General features: G+C 42.2%; 1 protein-coding gene across 2 annotated transcripts; it reads left to right on the top strand.

Moving 5' to 3' along the window:
• The first annotated feature begins 27 nt into the window (after window positions 1–27).
• Window positions 28–15,576, top strand: RWDD4 (RWD domain containing 4). 2 transcript variants are annotated; one of them, XM_045998175.1, is made up of 8 exons: window positions 28–263; window positions 3,330–3,410; window positions 6,045–6,154; window positions 6,238–6,385; window positions 8,125–8,242; window positions 10,414–10,463; window positions 10,603–10,605; window positions 13,720–15,576. In XM_045998175.1, the coding sequence occupies exons 1-8, from the start codon at window positions 240–242 to the stop codon at window positions 13,750–13,752; spliced, it is 567 nt and encodes a 188-aa protein (XP_045854131.1). In that variant the 5' UTR covers window positions 28–239; the 3' UTR covers window positions 13,753–15,576. The 2 variants fall into 2 exon arrangements, with proteins under 2 accessions (XP_045854131.1, XP_045854130.1); XM_045998174.1 differs by having other exon boundaries at window positions 66–263; window positions 6,049–6,154.
• The last annotated feature ends 2,732 nt before the right edge of the window (window positions 15,577–18,308 follow it).

An 18,308-nucleotide genomic window follows, 5' to 3' on the forward strand; every position in this document is an offset into this window, starting at 1 on the left:
CTCCCCGGCTGCCCCAGCGCCCCACCCTCCGCGGCCTCGGGCTCCCCGCCCACACACCCCCCGCGGGCGGCTTCGAGCTGCGGGAAGGCCGGGGGCGCGCGTGACTCTTGTCTGCGGTGCCAGGGGTGTGCCTCCCGCAGCCCAGGGCTCGGAAGGGGGACGCCCCGGGTGCGGGGCCGCGGCTCTCGCTTTCTCGTGGTCGCAGACGCCCTCCCGGGGGGCGTCCCGCAGCCGGCGCGATGAGTGCCAACGAGGACCAGGAGGTGAGTCCCCCTGGCCGGACGCCCCTTTCCCCGCGCCACCGCGGCGCCTCGGCTCCAAGGGAGGCGGCTGAGCCCCCGAGGCCGGGCTGGGACCGGGCGCCGGGACGAGCGGCCCGCACGTGCCTTCGCTCCTAGAGCGGACAGAGCCTGGCTGGGGCGCCCCAAGTTTCCGGGTGCCCTGCGAGGAGAGGCCAGGCACGCGGCCACGGGGAGGTCCGTCTCTGCCTCCGCTCCTCCCTGGAGTTTTCAGTTTTGCAAGCCCGGGGATGGCCCCGCGCCACCTTCATAGCAAGGATGAGTGTCCTTGGAAGGCGACCCAGTGTTCTTGCTTCGCCTTCAATCCCCGGTGTTCCTGTTCAGCGCTCCTGTACGGAGTTCAGCTGCTCGGAATCTGATCACCTTAAAATTTTTTAAATCTACTGGCTGGTAGGGAGAGACTGAGCTCAGTTAGTTAAATTTCCAGTGGCGGAAAATCATGACACTAAGTGTCACCGATTTCTGGCCTTTTTGTTTGGTGGAATCAGTTATCCATCTGGTAGTTGTCTGGTGGGACTGAAGGCTGTTTGGAGCGTACACGTACCGCCTGACTCGTATAGTTTATGCTCAGCGATTTTCTCGTGAAATGCCGCTTTGACATTGAATCAATCATGTGATCGGGGAATGATACAGGCCATCTCTAGGGGAGCCACCGAATGGTGTAATGCGTCCAGATGAGGGGAAGAGTTTGCAAAGGTAAAGTGGATACCCCCCCCCCCAGCTGCCCCGTGAGCATGGGGGTAGAATCAGAACTAGAATATGAGTCTCCTAGCTAAGTAATTCACTCTCCATTTAGAATATGTTTGTACAAAGTTAGCACTTTTACAAGATAGATGTGATAGAATTCCTGGAATGGAGGTTAGGCTGAAAGGACCCAAAGGCTAACAAGCTGGTTGATACCTGAAATCCTACTTCTAAACTGTTCTTGCCAGGTGAGTTTCTAAGTCCAGGCGCATGGAGTGTATCATGTCATGTTTCTCAAAGTTTGGGCCACGGAACACTGCCTTAGACTCATCCAGGTGGTTGTTAGAAAAACAGGTGCCATACTGTACCTCAGATTTACTGGATTGAAATTCCTCGGGGGCCCAGGGATGTCCTTTTTTTTTTTTTTTTTTTTTTTTTTAAGATTTTATTTATTTGACAGAGATCACAAGTAGGCAGAGAGAGGAAGGGAAGCAGGCTCCCCGCTGAGCAGAGAGCCGATTTGGGGCTTGATCCCAGGACCCTGAGATCATGACCTGAGCCGAAGGCAGAGGCTTTAACCCACAAGCCACCCAGGTGCCCCCCAGGGATGTCCATTTTTCTCTTTTTTTTCTTTTCTTTTTTTTTTTTTAAGAGGGAGATCACAAGTAGGCAGAGATAGAGGAAGGGAAGCAGGCTCCCCAGTGAGCAGAGAGCCTGATGCGGGGCCTGATCCCAGGACCCTGGGATCATGACCTGAGCCGAAGGCAGAGGCTTCAACCCACTGAGCCACCCAGGCACCGAGGGATGTCCATTTTAACAACAGAATTCCATTCTTCCGCACGATTGATTTTCAGAGCTTTGAAATCTGTTTCCTGCCCCGTTTTTTCAGATGCCCTCTGCTCATACTAAATGATTCCTTTTCGGTTTTTCTCCATATGTCCGTTCTTTTTGTTGTCTTGGAATTGTGTATTTGTGGACGGATTATAAATTTATTTATGTCCTGTTTTAAAATTGTGGCATCACCGTTTTCTAGTTAGTTCCTGTCAATTACAGCCCTTTAAGTGTTCTGTGCAAAACAATTTGTCTTTCGTCCTCTACTGTGTTTAGGTATCGAAAGACACGTTCTTCCACTTACCCTATAAAATTTCATCTTGTTAGATGGTTTTTCTAGGACACTTTGAATTCTTATTCAGCTGCCAGCATGATTCACTATTCCATCAAATTGTCATTCATCAGTTTCATAAGCTTGCATTCAACTTTTGTTTCTGTCCTGCTCATTAGTTAAAATACAGGAGAGGATTAAGGGTAGGAAGAGTAGCCCAATATTTTGAGTTTAAGTTGACTCTTTCTAATCTCATCTTGGTTCTTGAATCCAGTTGAACTCCTGAATTTTTTTCACGTGAAGGTAGCAAGAGAAACCCAGGTAGACCTGGGTTTTGTGCCTTTCCTCGATGTACCAATCAAGTTATCCTCTCTAACATTTTTGTTTACATTTATCTTGTTTTTCATATGCTTTCCAAGGCTTAGGGACTGCTACTCTTTATTCTCCTCGGCCCCCACAAATTATTTCTTTAATAATCTATTCTAAAATTTTGTCTCCCTTTAGTTTGTAGCATTCACAGTGTGCATCTTTTTGAAAACTAAAGGATGTACCAAAGTACTGTCTTTCTCTGCTTCTCTTCTTCAGGTGCTCCTCGGTAATCACAACGGTCTTTGAGTCTTCTCATTTGTCAGGCTACAGTGTTCTAAGAAATACTTCCAGGCAAGGATTATTAGTTACCTTTTCTCTTGAAGTCCCTTTTTTCCCATCTTGGGCAAATTCTCGTCAAACCTTTTTCTAACCATCATTTTTTTTTTAAGTTCTTTTTGTGATCTGCAAGTGTTTTTTTCAAGTTTCATATCATTCTGCGGGAAGGATTTCAAATAAATAATACATGTAAATAGTGGGGAAATACTGTGTTTTGTATTTCCCATTTCCAAGTGTAACACTCTTTCTACCCTAGCCTAGGACACATGATCTAAGCTACTTTAAACTGACTTATTTTCCTCCCGGATAGAAAGGAGAAGATAAGATATTCTTCACAGGATTGAAGTGAGAAAGAGTGAGACAATGCACTATGAAATGCTCAGGAGTGCCTGCCCATAGCTTTGAAGGAAGTATTAGTATTCACATTGTGTTACTACTTGCACATATATTATATACATTTATTATAAACATCAAAGGCCATAAAAGTAACTAAATTTTACATAGTTGAGTGGGCTTGAATCAGAAACTAAACACCCTCTATTTCTAATCCATTTATACCACGAAACAAAACTCATTTGATACATTTATTTTTTTTCCAGATGGAACTGGAAGCCCTGCGATCCATTTATGAAGGAGACGAAAGTTTCCGGGAGTTAAGTCCAGTTTCCTTTCAATATCGGGTAAGACATGACATGACTAGGAGCCCTTGCTACTTTGCTAGAAAAGATTGAAGGTTGCTGAAAGTGCTTTTATTTTTTTAATGATTTTGATTTTTTAGATTTAACGGTTTAAATCAATTACCTCTTTGGATTTTCTGAAGCATTTGAATGAAAGCTCATCACCGTGACATCAATTATTTTTAACTTTGGGAAACAATTCAGAAACTTTTTAAAAACTAAGAGAAACTTGTTTTTATTGTGACAGAATGATCAAATGTTAGAAATGGAAGAAACCTTAGAAGTTACATGGTCTTGCCTTCTAACCTTAAAGATCATATCTCCCAGTCATAACTTCCCAAGCTTTCCCAGCTGATGCTGATAAATACTAGAATTAAAATCCTGGTCTCTATTCCAAGTCTAGTATTATATTTTCCCCACCCTATGATATAGTCAAGAAAAGTTGATACTTTCCTAATTCTATATCATCAATATGTGTGAATATTTTTTACATATTCTTTAAAAGGGAGTTTGCCCAGAACTGTTCTCAACATGAAACAGCACCAGTATCTTGTTTTGTACGTAAATAACAGAAACCAGCTCTCCAGATGATTATAAGCAGTAGTGGTATGAGAAAGCTTTTTGGTCTAAGACTTACAGTTATTCACATCATCATTTCCAATAAATTATATGATAAGGGATTCTTTTTTCTTTTTTAAGATTTTTTATTTATTTATTTGAGAGAGACAGTGAGAGAGAGCATGAGTGAGGAGAAGGTCAGAGGGAGAAGCAGACTCCCCATGGAGCTGGGAGCCCAATGCGGGACTCGATCCAGGAACTCCGGGATCATGACCGGAGCCGAAGGCAGTCGTCTAACCAACTGAGCCACCCAGGCGTCCCATGATAAGGGATTCTTATGTGTCATTATTACAGACTGTTACAGAAGATAAATTCTTTAATAGTTTTTTTTTTTTTAATATTTTATTTATTTGACAGAAATCACAGCTAGGCAGAGAGGCAGGCACAGAGTGAAGAGGAAGCAGGCTCCATGCGGAGCAGAGAGCCCGATGCGGGGCTCGATCCCAGGACCCTGGGATCATGACCTGAGCCGAAGGCAGAGGCTTTAACCCACTGAGCCACCCAGGCGCCCCCTTTATCATTACTTTCTTTAGAGACTCTCCCGTCTGCTTGGCTCCTCTCAAGCTCAACAGTCCTTACACCACTCCGTGGATAAAACAACAAAAAAGCTTAATGGCCAAGGTTAACACTAGGGTCAAGTCCTAGGCCCTTCCATATGAATCCAGCTGCCTCCCCAGAGGTCCCCAAGCACTGCCACTTTCCCTTTAGCAAATGGGAGATTGAGCACTGCCCCACACTTCCCTAAATATCTGTATTAAGAAGCGTGGTCACTTGTTGAGCACAGTATACGGAACGTAGTAGGACATGTGTGTGTCCTACAGGATGGATTCTCCGCTGTGACCACAGGATGGATCTCGGGAATAAAACATGAAGTTTGAAATGGAAAAAAAAAATTAAAAAAAAAATAAAATAAAACATGAAGTTTGGAAACCTTGTATGTGTTGAGAGCCAGAGGACAAGGGTACAGGTCTGGCTGGGTCCTGGTCAGGCCCCCTCAGTTCCTGTTGAGCAGACTGGTTCGATAACCTCCTAGACCATTCTCCCCTTTCAGTTTGGTCTGAAGCTTCCCTCCACACCCCACCAGTAGTCCTGCAGACGACCAGGTAGCTCTCTGAAACATTAGTTACCCCATTCCTTCGTCGAGAAGGGTTTCCGCATGGGTTTCTCCTACTATAGAATAGGGATTAAATTCCTCAGCTTGACACTTGAGGCCCTTCTGTTTGGTTGATGCTGCCTCTCCAGACTTTCCCCGCCACGACCGTCCGTTAGACCCAGTGGTCTGTGGACCATTTCCCTGCATTTTTTAATACTGTGCCCGTGGGCACATCATTTGCTCTTCCCCTCACCTCACGTCCCTCATCCAACCTACTTCTTCTTTAATGCCTAACTCAGGCTCCTCTGTGACGTATTTGGGCCTCCTCTCCTAGCTCTCCCTTGACTTCAAAGCAGAATTGGCCATTCCCCATTTCTTCATACTTTGTTCTGTGTCTTTTAAACTTCTAATCATGCTGTGGTCTCATGAGTTTCCTAAATGTCTGCTCCTCTTGAAGACAGGAATGGTCTTATCTCTATTTCTGTATCTTCTGTACCTAGCACTGTAGGAGGCACAGGCCACCCCCCCCCCTTCTACACACACCTTGAGTAAGGACTTAGTAGACTGCATAGAGCAAGTAACTTTTATCACTTTTTCATTATCTCTGTATTTGAAACACAAGCATAAACCGATGATGTCATCAACTTACACAGATATATATCAACAGGCCCCTAAGATTATTTGACGTAATTTCTAAGCCTCACCTTATATTGGTGTGTCTTGTGATTGAGGCTGAGGGGAAGGGAATAAAAGTTAGGGGTCAGAGAGTAAAGGGCAAGTGACAGTACCCCTGAACTTTCCAGAATACAATGTTTCTGATCTGATTGTGAGCATCGGCAGTAATTCATCATTTTCAAAGTCATAATTAAATAAGTATTCTGTCTTTGTGTCACTTTCTACAAGCCTAAGATTTCCCTTTTCTTCAGATAGGTGAAAATGGTGATCCCAAAGCCTTCTTGATAGAGATTTCCTGGACAGAAACATATCCCCAAACACCTCCAATTATATCTATGAACGCTTTTTTTAACAACACCATGTAAGTAGTGTTCCGTTTTCATTGTTTTTTTGTAACACTGTCACTTCCTTTTCTCTCAGCAATGTATTTCTTGTGCATCATAGATCGTCAGCTGTAAAGCAGAGCATATTAGCCAAGTTACAGGAAGCCGTGGAGGTCAATCTCGGGACCGCCATGACCTACACGTTGTTTGAATATGCCAAGGACAATAAAGACCAGTTCATGGAGAATCACCAGCCCGGGAATTCCACGGTGAGCTTGGGCTTCGTTTTGGCTTCACTCCCCTACTAATTCGTCTTTACTAGTTAGTATATTTTTTCTTTTAATTGAAAGGAGATTTTGTGTTAGACGGAAAATGTGTTAGGGACCCCTGGGTGTCTTAGTCGGTTAAGCGTCTCCTTTCGGTTTTGGTCTTGATCCCAGAGTCCTGGGATCGAGCCCCGCATGGGGTTGCCTGCTCAGCGACCTCTCCCTCTGCCTCTCCCCAGCTCATGCTTTCCCTCACTCTCTCAAATAAATAAATAAAATCTTTAAAAATAAAGAAATAAATAAAATGAGTTACACCTGAGTTAAATAAGAATAGTGAACTTAAGGTTTCTCAGTGCCTATTTAAAAATGAAATCATGTCCTATAGCTCTTACCCTTCCTGTGAGACTAGAATACTTCCCGTGCCCACCACAGCTGAGGTGCTGTTGAACCAAATATGTGTTTAAATGTGTTAACCACATTTGACGTCTCCATAAAGCTCAAATGGAGGATTTCTTACGTGGTGCCCAAATACATTGGAAATTGCTCTCTTCAGGAGCCTCCTTTAGCTGCCCCTAACCCAGTTCGCTCTGAACATGGTGCAAGCTTCAAGAGACTTCATAAATAGGAAAGCAGTTCTTTTATTTCTAGAAGGATTTTAGGAAATCATCGCCTTTTATGTCGCAGGCATCTCTTTTTAGACCCCTTTGCACCCAGTACTGTGCCGAGAGACTTTCCAAGGCCCGAGCCCGTTGAGTTCTGGGAAGCAGGCCAGCGGCTTCCTGACGGCGCAGGCTCTGGGTCTTCTACGTGAGCAGCTCTGGCTGCCGCATTCCTGACGCCACAGAAGAGCCCTGAAGGCAGCTCTCGAGCCGGAGAAAGTGGTAGCAGAGCCGGGGGACTGCAGGCCTCATCAGGCGGCCCTGAAAACCCTCATTGCTCCTCGCTGCACCACTGACCGTGAGACTGCGTTTTGGTCAGGGCTGGGGCCACTGTCTTACCTTCACTGTGCTCAGTTTCTTCTTCTGTCCAACGGGGATTATGGTAGCTTCTGCCTCGTAAGAGTCTAGTAAGGGTCAAACGAGTGTGTACATTTACAGCGATGCTTGACACCTAGTAAGAGTTTTAAATTTTGCCTATCACACTCTGATTACGTGAATCCAAATTAGGATATTTTTCTTTTTCTTTTTTTTCAAGATTTTATTTATTTATTGGGTGGGGAGGAGCAGAGGGGAGGGGAGAGATAATCTCAAGCAGACTCTGCTGTAAGCACCAAGCCCCAGGCAGGGCTCGATCTCACACCCTGAGATCGTGACCTGAGCCAAAATCAGTGGTCACACATTGAACCAACTGAGCCACCCAGGCAACCCCAAAATATTTTTCTTCATTCATGAAGATTTTCTTCATTTCTTCAGGGAATCAGGGTTTTCTAGGTAGGCACATGGGATTTTTCTAAAGGCATACTTAAATTTCCAAATAAAGCAAATGAACTGAATTGTAAAATTACCTTAGAACTTCAGAGCTTCAACATAATGCTGGTATCGGGTCTTATTTCTCAGAGGCTTGGTTATAACAATGGAACTAACATCATGTAAGTCCCTCGATGGGACGTTTAGAAGAATGAGCAATGTACGAATGGCACCTGATCTAATAAATGGGTATTATAATGCAGGATTATTTTACTTCACAGATCTAATTCAGTAAGTTTTAAGTCATTAGTACAGGAATTATTTGTTTTTTTCTAGATACCCATAAGCAGTATCATCTCCGTTGAAACTCCTAATACAGCGCCATCAAGTAAGAAAAAAGAGAAAAAAGAACAGCTTTCAAAAGCCCAGAAACGTAAGCTGGCAGATAAAACAGGTTTGTGTTTATTTTATTTTTTTTCTAATAACACGCCGAAATGGGTTGCTTTTTAGTGTGATGTGAGCGCTTAATAAGTATATTTCGATTTCGAGGAGTAGTTCTCTGCTCTTCATTCTTGGCACACTTGGATCAGACACTGTCTTAGGTCACAGATGTCTGCTGAACATATTTACCACTACTTCACCACAAGAGATCACCGTTTGAGGAGAAGGTGAGTGAGTGGCAGAATAACTCTAAATGAGTCTCGAGGGTGAGAAACAGAATGGTGTATGAAAGTGTGTCCTACCTTGTACTGTTTCGGACATGTCTGCAGCTTTTCTGTTTGTTTACCTCTCTGGCAGATCTGTGCATTACTAAAAATGTTTTGAACTATAGCTTTCGTTTGAAATGGAGTCTGCTATACCATTAGGTCTTAGCGCAATAAATAACATACTGTTTTTGTCTGTTGATTTATTTAAATAATTCAGATAAGATTTAAGGATAGAATTCCTGTGTTCTAAAACAGAGTCGTTTTGTGGACCTTTAGAAGAGAATTATAAATTCCACCTCTTGTCACCAATAATATTTGATCTCTTTGTTTTTGCAAATTGGTATTGGTCTGTCAGCTTTTTTTCCAGTTAAAGGAATGTGTATATTTATATACTTATACACAAGTTTGTCCATGTATTCTGTTGTCTGTACCTGTGTGTGTGTGTGTTCTTGGTATAAGGTTACAAGTTGCCCTTTATTGAAAAGAACTGACTCTTTTACTTTGGTGAGGAAGTTTAAAATAATGCCCTTTTATAAAGTGATGGTAGGTCTTTTGTTTTTGTTTTGCTTAACGCCCTGTGTGGCAGAACAAAAAGATAGCAACCTTTGTTGGCCCTCAGAACACAGTTTTGAAGTCATAATGGTTTGTGAAATAACAAATCTGGGGCTCCGTGATACCTAACTTTAAAGCGTGAACAATCAAAGCAGTGAATTGTTAGTCATTGCAATCTCTTTTCTAGGATGTTGGTTAATTTCTTTGTTAATGCTGTAACATTTCTGTCAATTAGTTCATTACCTTGTCGCTTTCATACATAATGACCTACGATTATTCCCTTTCATTGTTGTTTCCCCACCTCCATCTCTTTTTGTGATGCCCACCTGAAAGGCATTATTTTTCTATAGTTATGGTATAGGAGTTAGCGACTTGGAACTGGCATTCTAAATAAAACTTTAATAGGACCGTGGGTAAGTTTTCTTTAATAAAATTGGTGATCTGCCCCCACACCCCTTACGACCAGTAAACAGTGGGATAAGATTCTTACTGGCATAGAGGACCTCATCTAAGATTGAGGTCCAGTAATAGTGGTTCTGTCCTGGAGAAATCAGGAGGTTAGTTTCTGTTTCTCTTGCATAAAATTAATCTGTTGGTTTTGAATGCAAACTTTAATGATTTCATAAAATGAGATGTATAGAGCAATATCAAGCATAAAGGAAATCAAGCCCTTTTATACTAAAACTCTCATATTTATTAAATTATTCTTTAAGTTTAAATATTCTATTACAAGAACGAAATCGCATTGTAAACTGCGAATTTTTTATGTAAAGTTTCAGCTTATTTTCAAGCACTCCCAACAGATTAAAGACCTGTCAGATTAATCACTGTTAGGTTAAATAATGAATTTTTTATCGGACCACAAAAGTTCATAAATAAGTTGACTAGACCTCCTCTTCGTCTGGAGGCCAGACATTGGTTTATAAGGACTCTTGTCTTGAGCCTAGCTTCGGAGTTTAAAAACCCTCATGAAGGAGTAAAGTAACACAACTCACTTAAATCAGCCGTGACCTTATAAAAGGGTAGAATTGTACAAGTGCATGAAACTAGTAAGTTGATTAGCTCCTCTTTCTGGCGTTTCCAACTCACCTCCGTGTTTTTGTCGTAATATCACGGTTTTGTCTTGAACGGAAATGGGATAAATGTGAGAAGGGAGTATGTCTAAATTACTTTGCACATATCCTGAGAATGGTGCTTTCGGTTCACAGTGATGATAAACTAGTTTTCCAGCTTAATAATACGTGACTTAAAATTTTAGTCTATTTGTTGCGTAGAATGGTGTATAAAAGCTTATCTGTTAGAATATTCATTGCTTTAAAGATTACTGCTTGGTCTTAGAAATAAAGTTACTGTTTTTGTCCTGTAGATCACAAAGGAGAACTGCCTCGAGGATGGAACTGGGTCGATGTGGTAAAGGTATATAATACTTAGATTCTGGGCTTCGAAACATTGTTATCGGTCTACCATCAAATATTGAAACTTATATCTTCCATTCTTTTCTCCCCCCCTCAACGTTTGAATTTTACTGGGATGGCTGTTTCCTTTTTTGCTTCAGCATGTAAGTATTTTTGAAATATCTTTCATGTTCTTTTCTTTCCTACACCTTCAGTTTTAGATTTTCTTTTTATTTATTTTTGAAAAGATTTTATTTATTTATTTGACAGACAGAGATCACAAGTAGGCAGAGAGGCAGGCAGTGGAGGGAGGAGCAGGCTCCCTGCTGAGCAGAGAACCCGATGTGGAGCTCGATCCCAGGACCCTGGGATCATGACCTGAGCCGAAGGCAGACGCTTAACCCGCTGAGCCACCCAGGCGCCCCTCGATTTTCTTTTTCTGAATAATGGAAAAATCTGTAGAACTAAGCTATAAGTACCATAAAGTCTGACTGTTTATGTAAGTACATGTGAAGAATGAACACGCCTAACTCTGATTGTGGATTGACGGTAGTGTGGAAACAAGAAACAAGGCATCAAAAGAAATGCTTTGATTTCTTAGTAGAAATTCATTTTTGGTTTTTTTTTAAGGGCAAACTCTAGATGGAGCTTCCCCTCATCGTCAAGAAGGTCATCGTCAAGAAGGATTTTCTGGTTTTCCTATTTAAAATTGTTTCTCTTTCACATTAAAGTTTTTTTTGCCGCCTTCTCTTGGTATTTTTCTTATTTGTAACTTTCAGTATATTAAAGTGATGTTCAGTTAATCCTCTTTGTAGGACTTCATGAGATGAGTTTTGCACGCCAACTAGTGCCACTGCTGCTGTGAGAAGATGCGATCCAAGGGTAGTTAAAGATTCGGATTTTAGTGGGGACCTAGAAATATGGGCAACTTGTAAGCAGTATAGTCTCAGAGTTCATTTGAAAGTCAGCTGTTACGGTTATGGGGTACCTTTGCTCTAGAAACTGCTTAAAATAATCTTTGTGTCTAGTACAAAAATATTACCTGGGAATAGGGTGGGGTGAGCTGCGGTCGGTATAAAGAAGCAGTATTTCTGGTCCGCCTCCTGGGCAAGGGGCCGAGCACACACAAGATGTCTGTGTGGGTGCGGCTTCTCCCGCAGTCTCTCATTTACCCAGGCCCGGCCTCCACGGATGCCTGATGGACACTTCATGTTGTCCCAGGTGTGCTTGTATTTACCTCACCAGCTAAGTCAGTCGTTTCACTCCTTAAAATGCTTCAGGCTTCAGGGGCGCCTGCGGGGCTCAGTCCTTAAGCCTCTGCCTTCTGCTCAGGTCCTGATCCCAGCGTCCTGGGATGGAGCCCTGTATGGGGCTCCCTGCTGGGCGGGAAGATCGCTTCTCCCTCTCCCACTCTCCCTGCTTCTGTTCCCTCTCTTGACGTGTTGTTCTCTTTCAAATAAATAAATAAAATCTTAAAAAAAAAAATGCTTCAAACTTCAGAATGAACGTGCATCCTTTCCACGAAGTAGCCCGCAGCAGAAATTGGACTCAACAATATTCGGATTAATGCACAGTTGTTAGTGCTCCTCCTTCCCTAGCCCCCGAAATTTTCTCGTTTGTTTTCCGCAGAGCCTTTGTCTGTGTCAATTAGAATTTCAAGAAATGTAAATGAAATAAAGATTCAAATAATCCAGTAATCTCGAGAAATAGACGAAGATATTTTTGAGAGGGAAGTTACCACGTAGATGTGGTCTGGACTCAGAGTCTGTTACCCTAAACTAGTAGTTTCCAAGTGTGATCTTGGGATTCCCTGGGAGGTCCTGGGGCCCTCTGCGTGTCAACAAGGTCAAAACTATTTACATCACAACGTGAAGATATTGTGGGCCTTTTTTCCCTCCTTCTCACAAGTGGATTGTGGTGTTTGCCAGAGGCCCCATGAAAAGTGATGACGCCATCACTAATACTCTTCTCTTAGAGCATTAATGGAATGTGTGCTTTTATATTGTGTTTTCCAGAATTTTCTAAGTTAATGAGTAGGGTTAGAATCTAAGTATGTGCATTTTTATATTAACTCAGTTTGTTCTTAGTACTGGTACTGCGTGTGTGTTTGCTGTTTCCTGTTATACCTGCCTTACTGTGGAAGCAGATTTGTGAAAACCCAGCGGCCTCCTGTTGAGCTCAGTAATAAAGAAGTTTGCAGAAATGTAAAACAGTACTGTTCTTTGCATTAAGTCCTATTCGTTTGTTTTAGAAAACACAGCTTTTCATTTAAGAAATGTTGTTCGGTGATTACAGAATGGGTTTACTGTTATTTTTATTTTCACATGAATTAAATTCTTCAGTTTTAATTTCAAGCACTGCAGGTATAACATACACTTAAAAGAAAGTTCTTTAAGATCCTCAAAGTGGAAAGAGGAGCTGAGGCCAGAATGTTAGAACTGCTAGAAACTTAGCAGTTTCTACTTTTCACAGCTTCCCACATTCTCTGGGGTTCTCAGGGCTTGGGTTCAGTGGGGCTTTCTTGGTGGCTCAGTCTTTATTCTGGTCAGAATTGTCTGTGTATTCTTTGGGAACTCCCCTTGCCCCATTTGCTAAATTGTGTAGATTTTTATCAGAAAAGACTTGCAATTTAAGATTTTTATCGCATTTTTAAAACTATTTAATTTATGTGGGTTTTTTTAACCACGATTTTTAAAATTTTTGAAGACTTTATTTGTGAAAATAATAGAAGAATGTCATTCATTTTGTAAATGGCACCTTCTGTGTATTCTTGGTTCCAAATTATTTCTTGGAAAGCTTCGAGGGATTTTTTACCCTCCTTGTCCTATTGAGGTTATGGTTTTTATTGTTTTGGTTTTTTTGTTGTTGTTAAGATTTTATTTATTTATTTGACAGACAGAGATCACAAGTAGGCAGGGAGGCAGGCAGAGAGAGAGGGGGAAACCGGCTCCCTGCTGAGCAGAGAGCCCGATGCGGGGCTCGATCCCAGGACCCTGACAGAAATCATGGCCTGAGCCGAAGGCAGAGGCTTTACCCACTGAGCTACCCAGGTGCCCCGAGGTTGTGTTTTTAAAGAATCCTTGTTAAGGTAGCTGAGCCTAAAGTTGGTAAGTAGTTAAATACTCTGAACGCTGTAGATGGTGTTAAGTTACATGAACCTTGTTGCCTGTCGCTCTATCAACTGTAAACATTTATTTGTCATAGTAAGTGAAAACAGTGCATTTAAATAGCATGATAGCTTAATCTTGTTGATGATGTCTTTTTTCTCTTTTTTATAGTTAAGCAAAACCGGCTCTAAAGAAGACGAATAGTTCTTGGAATTGAAGACAAGGGAAGAACATCCTTTAAGAAGGAAACTGGGTTCAAAATCCTTCATTATGACTCTTTTCTGGTATTGAGGTGGCTTTTTATAAAACAACTTTTTTGTATGTTTCTTATGTAAAAAAAAATGTTTCAGGCTGAAAGTTCGTGAAAAGATCTGGTTGTATTAAATTATTTTCACAAACTTGCCTTAATTAAAGGTGAAATGTTACCGTTTAGTATACTTTATGAAGATGGTTGATCTTTGTAAATGGACAAAATGGGAAATAATAATCAGTGTGAATTTATATGATCTTATTCCAGTGGATGTGCTATTTTTTAAAGGAGTAGGAAGCTCTTTTGAAACTCTCATCCCAGTGGGTCAGAATATGCTGAGTAAACAGTCGCTCGGTGGCGGGATCCATTTTAATAGACTTCTCGTCTTAATAAAGTCTTCATCTCTCCTTTCTCTTCATTACTGAAGCATAAATTGCTCCAGAGAAATTTAAATACTAATATTTGAACTTATTACATAGTATTCTTTGTAGTTCCTTTTTATTTTTCAAGGGTGAACCGCTTCTTTTCTTTTTAGTAAATGAGTATCTGTTCATACTCTTCTCTTCCTTTGGGCCATGATGTTTGACCATGAGAGTTTTCGGCCGTATGCGGAATAGGGGAATATACAATAAATCTGCCAAATACATTCAGAAGCATTTGAGTAGAAGCGCTGGTTCCCACTGAAAACATTTCTCTTTGCTGCATATACCAAGATGGGAGTAAAAGATGCCTTAATATTTAATTTTTGTATTGTTGGGAGACAGTGGTTTTAATAAATTCCTGTTTCTGCACTGTGTGTTTTTGGTTCTCTCGTAGCAGGTCTCCTAAGTGGTTTAACGTAAAACCACCTTTCAGGTCTTTTCTTTTCAAGTAGCCACGTGGATTTCTCAGGCTGAACATCTGTCTTCATAGTAATAAACGTAGAAGTGTTTCAAATGCTGAATCATAGTACAAGCTTGATTCCTTTTTTTAATCACGAGTAGGGTAACTGTTAGTGTCATGTAACCAGGAAGTCACTGATGTGTTGTGTGACTTACAGTGAATGCATTTGCTCCCTGGCTGGAGAACCCTGAGAACTGCTGCTGTTTCTAGAAGGGTAGACTGTTGGTCCATCCAGTTACCTGTGAAGCTCGGGTCTTTTTTTTTTTCCAGGTCTGACTTCTTAAAGAATAATGAACTTCTAAAGCTATGTCCTTAGCATTAGAGCAGTTTAAATTGTATGCGTGGCTTTTACTGGGCTAATATTAGGCTCAGTTAAATGGTTGGAATTACACAGTGAATACAATTATGGTAAAGAAGTGTAATCTGGTCTTCAAAAAGCTGAATCACATTTTATATCTCGAACTAATAGAAGCATTACAATTCAAGACCACCGGAATACGCCAACTTTCGTTTTTGGGGTTGTGTACGTGGTTTTTGTTGTGTTGATTTGTTTGCTTGTTTTTAAAGAAATAAACTACAGATATGCTCATGGAACAAATCGTGTTTTGCTCTGAAGATTCTGAAGTTGTTCAGGCTTACTGTGGTTCAAAGATGACAAAGAATAATGCTAGTTAAATGCCAATGAACTATTTTTACTGTTTTTTATATGAAATGTACAAATGTGGGGGGTGATGGTGGCAGCGGGGCCTCTGACCACCTTCCATAAAACACTGGAACGTTCTCATCTGTATCACCACCGTCTGTTCAACACTCCCAGTATATTTTCTCTGAGTCTGTCTACCTAAAATTGTATGGAATGGCATAAATAATGAGCAATAAAAGCAGAATTATATGCAGTGGCTTCTCTGTGTTTTATTTCAAGTTGGTAGAGAATTGTTGATTTTACAAATTTGCACAGACTTAAGGTGTAAGGTGTACCCTCCTACTAGAAACTATTCAGCATGTTGGATTGAGAAAGAATTGTTTCATGAGCTGGCAAGAAGCTAAGGGATACCCAGAGTCTTAAAAAAAAATTTTTAAATATTTTTTTGGACTGATTTATTTGAGAGAGAGCATGAGCACAAGCTTGGAGAAGCAGAGGGAGAAACAGACTCCCCACTGAACAGGGAGCCCCATGTGGGACTCCATCCTAAGACCCTGGGATCAGGACCTGAGCCGAAGGCAGACGCTCAACCGACTGAGCCACCCAGGCGCCTCAACCTTGGAATCTTTCTGCTTTATTTCTTCACAAGAAATCATGATTTCAAATCACCCAGCCGACCTGAAATGGGTGGGTGATTTGAGCTTTCCAGAAGTTCTGCTTGATAACTGCTCGCATGCCTTCCCAGACCTTGTTTCAGAAGAGACCAATTAGGACAAAGATGTGGCGGGTCTTCCAGAGAGTAATCTGAGATCGCTTTAAAAAGAATACATTTAGAAATCATGCTATGTAATAACAGATTTGTTTTGTCATTGGTTAGTCTGCAGAATAAAAACTTAACAAGAGGCATTATCTGGTAGGGATTATCTGGTAATCTGGGATTCTAAATTCAGTGTTTCCAATTATGTGACAAAATAGTAAGGAATTGGTCAATGATCTGAAGATTTTTTGTGTGGGGGATCCATTAGTGAAGAAATTCACTGAGGGTCTTTTTTTTTTTTCCTAAGATTTTATTTATTTGACGCAGAGAGAGAGGGAACACAAGCTAGAGGGAGTGGGAGAGGGAGAAGCAGGCTCCCTGATGAACAAGAAGCCCAATATGGGACTCCATCCCAGGACTGTGGGATCATGACCTGAGCCGAAGTCAGCCGCTTCATGGCTAAGCCACCCAGGCACCCCTCACTGAGGGTCTTTTTTTTTTTTTTTTAAGGTTTTATTTATTTGACAGAGAGATCACAAGTAGACAGAGAGGCAGGCAGAGAGAGGGGGAAGCAGGCTCCCTGCTGAGTGGAGAACCCAATGTGGGGCTCGACCCCAGGACCCTGAGATCATGACTTGAGCCAAAGGCAGTGGCTTAACCCACTGAGCCACCCAGGTGCCCTCACTGAGGGTCTTCAACAGAAATTTTCCTGGTGGAATAGAAGAGAACAGAATTCAACAGAAAATACCAGTGCATATCACATGTCGTAAGGGTCTTTGTGTGCATGGGACCATTGTTTTTGGTTTGGGGTATGTATGTGCAATACTGTATAAAATTTGTTTCTTAAAGATACTCATGGCGAAAAAGCGTGAAAAGTATGAAAAGCACCCATCAGAGCATATGCCTTCGGCTCCCTGGGTCCTGGGATCAAGCCCCACATGGGGCTCCCTGCTCCGTGGGGAGTCTACTGTCTCCCTCTCACTCTCCCTCTGTGTTCTCCCACTCTCTCTCTTTCTCTCTCTCTCTCTCAAATAAAAACTTTTTTTAAACAAAATTTAGGAAATTTTTAATTTTTTAAAACTTTGCATCCAGGTGACGCACGATGTGACATTCTTTTTTCTTTTTTTTTTTTTTTTAATATTTTATCTATTTGACAGAGAGAAATCACAACTAGGCAGAGAGGCAGGCAGAGAGAGAGGAGGAAGCAGGCTCCCCGCGGAGCAGAGAGCCCGATGTGGGGCTCGATCCCAGGACCCTGAGATCATGACCTGAGCCGAAGGCAGAGGCTTTAACCCACTGAGCCACCCAGGCGCCCCACGATGTGACATTCTTTTCAGGCGTACAGTGTGGCGATCATCCTGTGCGCTGTGTGGGCTTTACCGTCTACATGACAGCCTTAGAACTGACACCTTGCACCAGGAACTGCGAGGGCTAACGCCTGAATCAGTAACTAATAACTACAACAGCTTTAACTTCTGACCGATGGAACCAAACATAAGAAAATACATTCTATTCTCCCATTCCTCGAGAAAGAATCATTTTCTTCCCGGGCTTCCCATATAAATCAAGTCTCTAAATTGTTGTCAACAGCTGATGGGGGCGAGAAAACGGACAGGAAACGCTCTCCCTCGCCTGTTCCTCCCCGTTTGTGGCTGCGGGCACCTGGGAAGTTGGATGTACTCTCACCGGTCTCTCTGCGGCCTTCTGGAGCATTCTTTTTCCGTGACCCCCAAAAAGCTTTGGCCTTTTGTCGCTACTCTTGGTATTTTAGGCAACGAGCCATCTCCGTGTTCCATTTTGCCCTTTCCTTAACAAGGGAGATTGCAATTTAGAAAAGAAAACTTTACACAGGGGGGAAATCGCACATGAAAACGTTTCTTGCTTTGCAATTGAGGGGCTGGAAATTAACCTTGAACACTGTCCTGGGATGACAGTTTTTCAAGCACAGAATGGTGAGGGAAAAGGTTTGCATTTAATGCCTGAAAGTGCAGGAAGACCTGTCTGACCATGCAGATTTCCCTCCCGGGTGCTCCCACACTGCGTTTCTCCAGCTTCCCTGCAAGGGGAGACTCCGTCCTCCTCCCAAGGGTGGTGCTCTTCTGAGTCACCTGACCACCAACCTTCTTTGTAAAGGCACATCTTCAGGCTTGGACTCCGGGGCCTGCGGTATGTGAATCCTGCTGAGGTTTCAGTGGGGGCAAACACCTGATCAATTCCTACGTTTGTTT

Source organism: Meles meles, chromosome 2 (genome assembly GCF_922984935.1).
Source record: "Meles meles chromosome 2, mMelMel3.1 paternal haplotype, whole genome shotgun sequence".
Lineage (NCBI taxonomy): Eukaryota > Metazoa > Chordata > Mammalia > Carnivora > Mustelidae > Meles > Meles meles.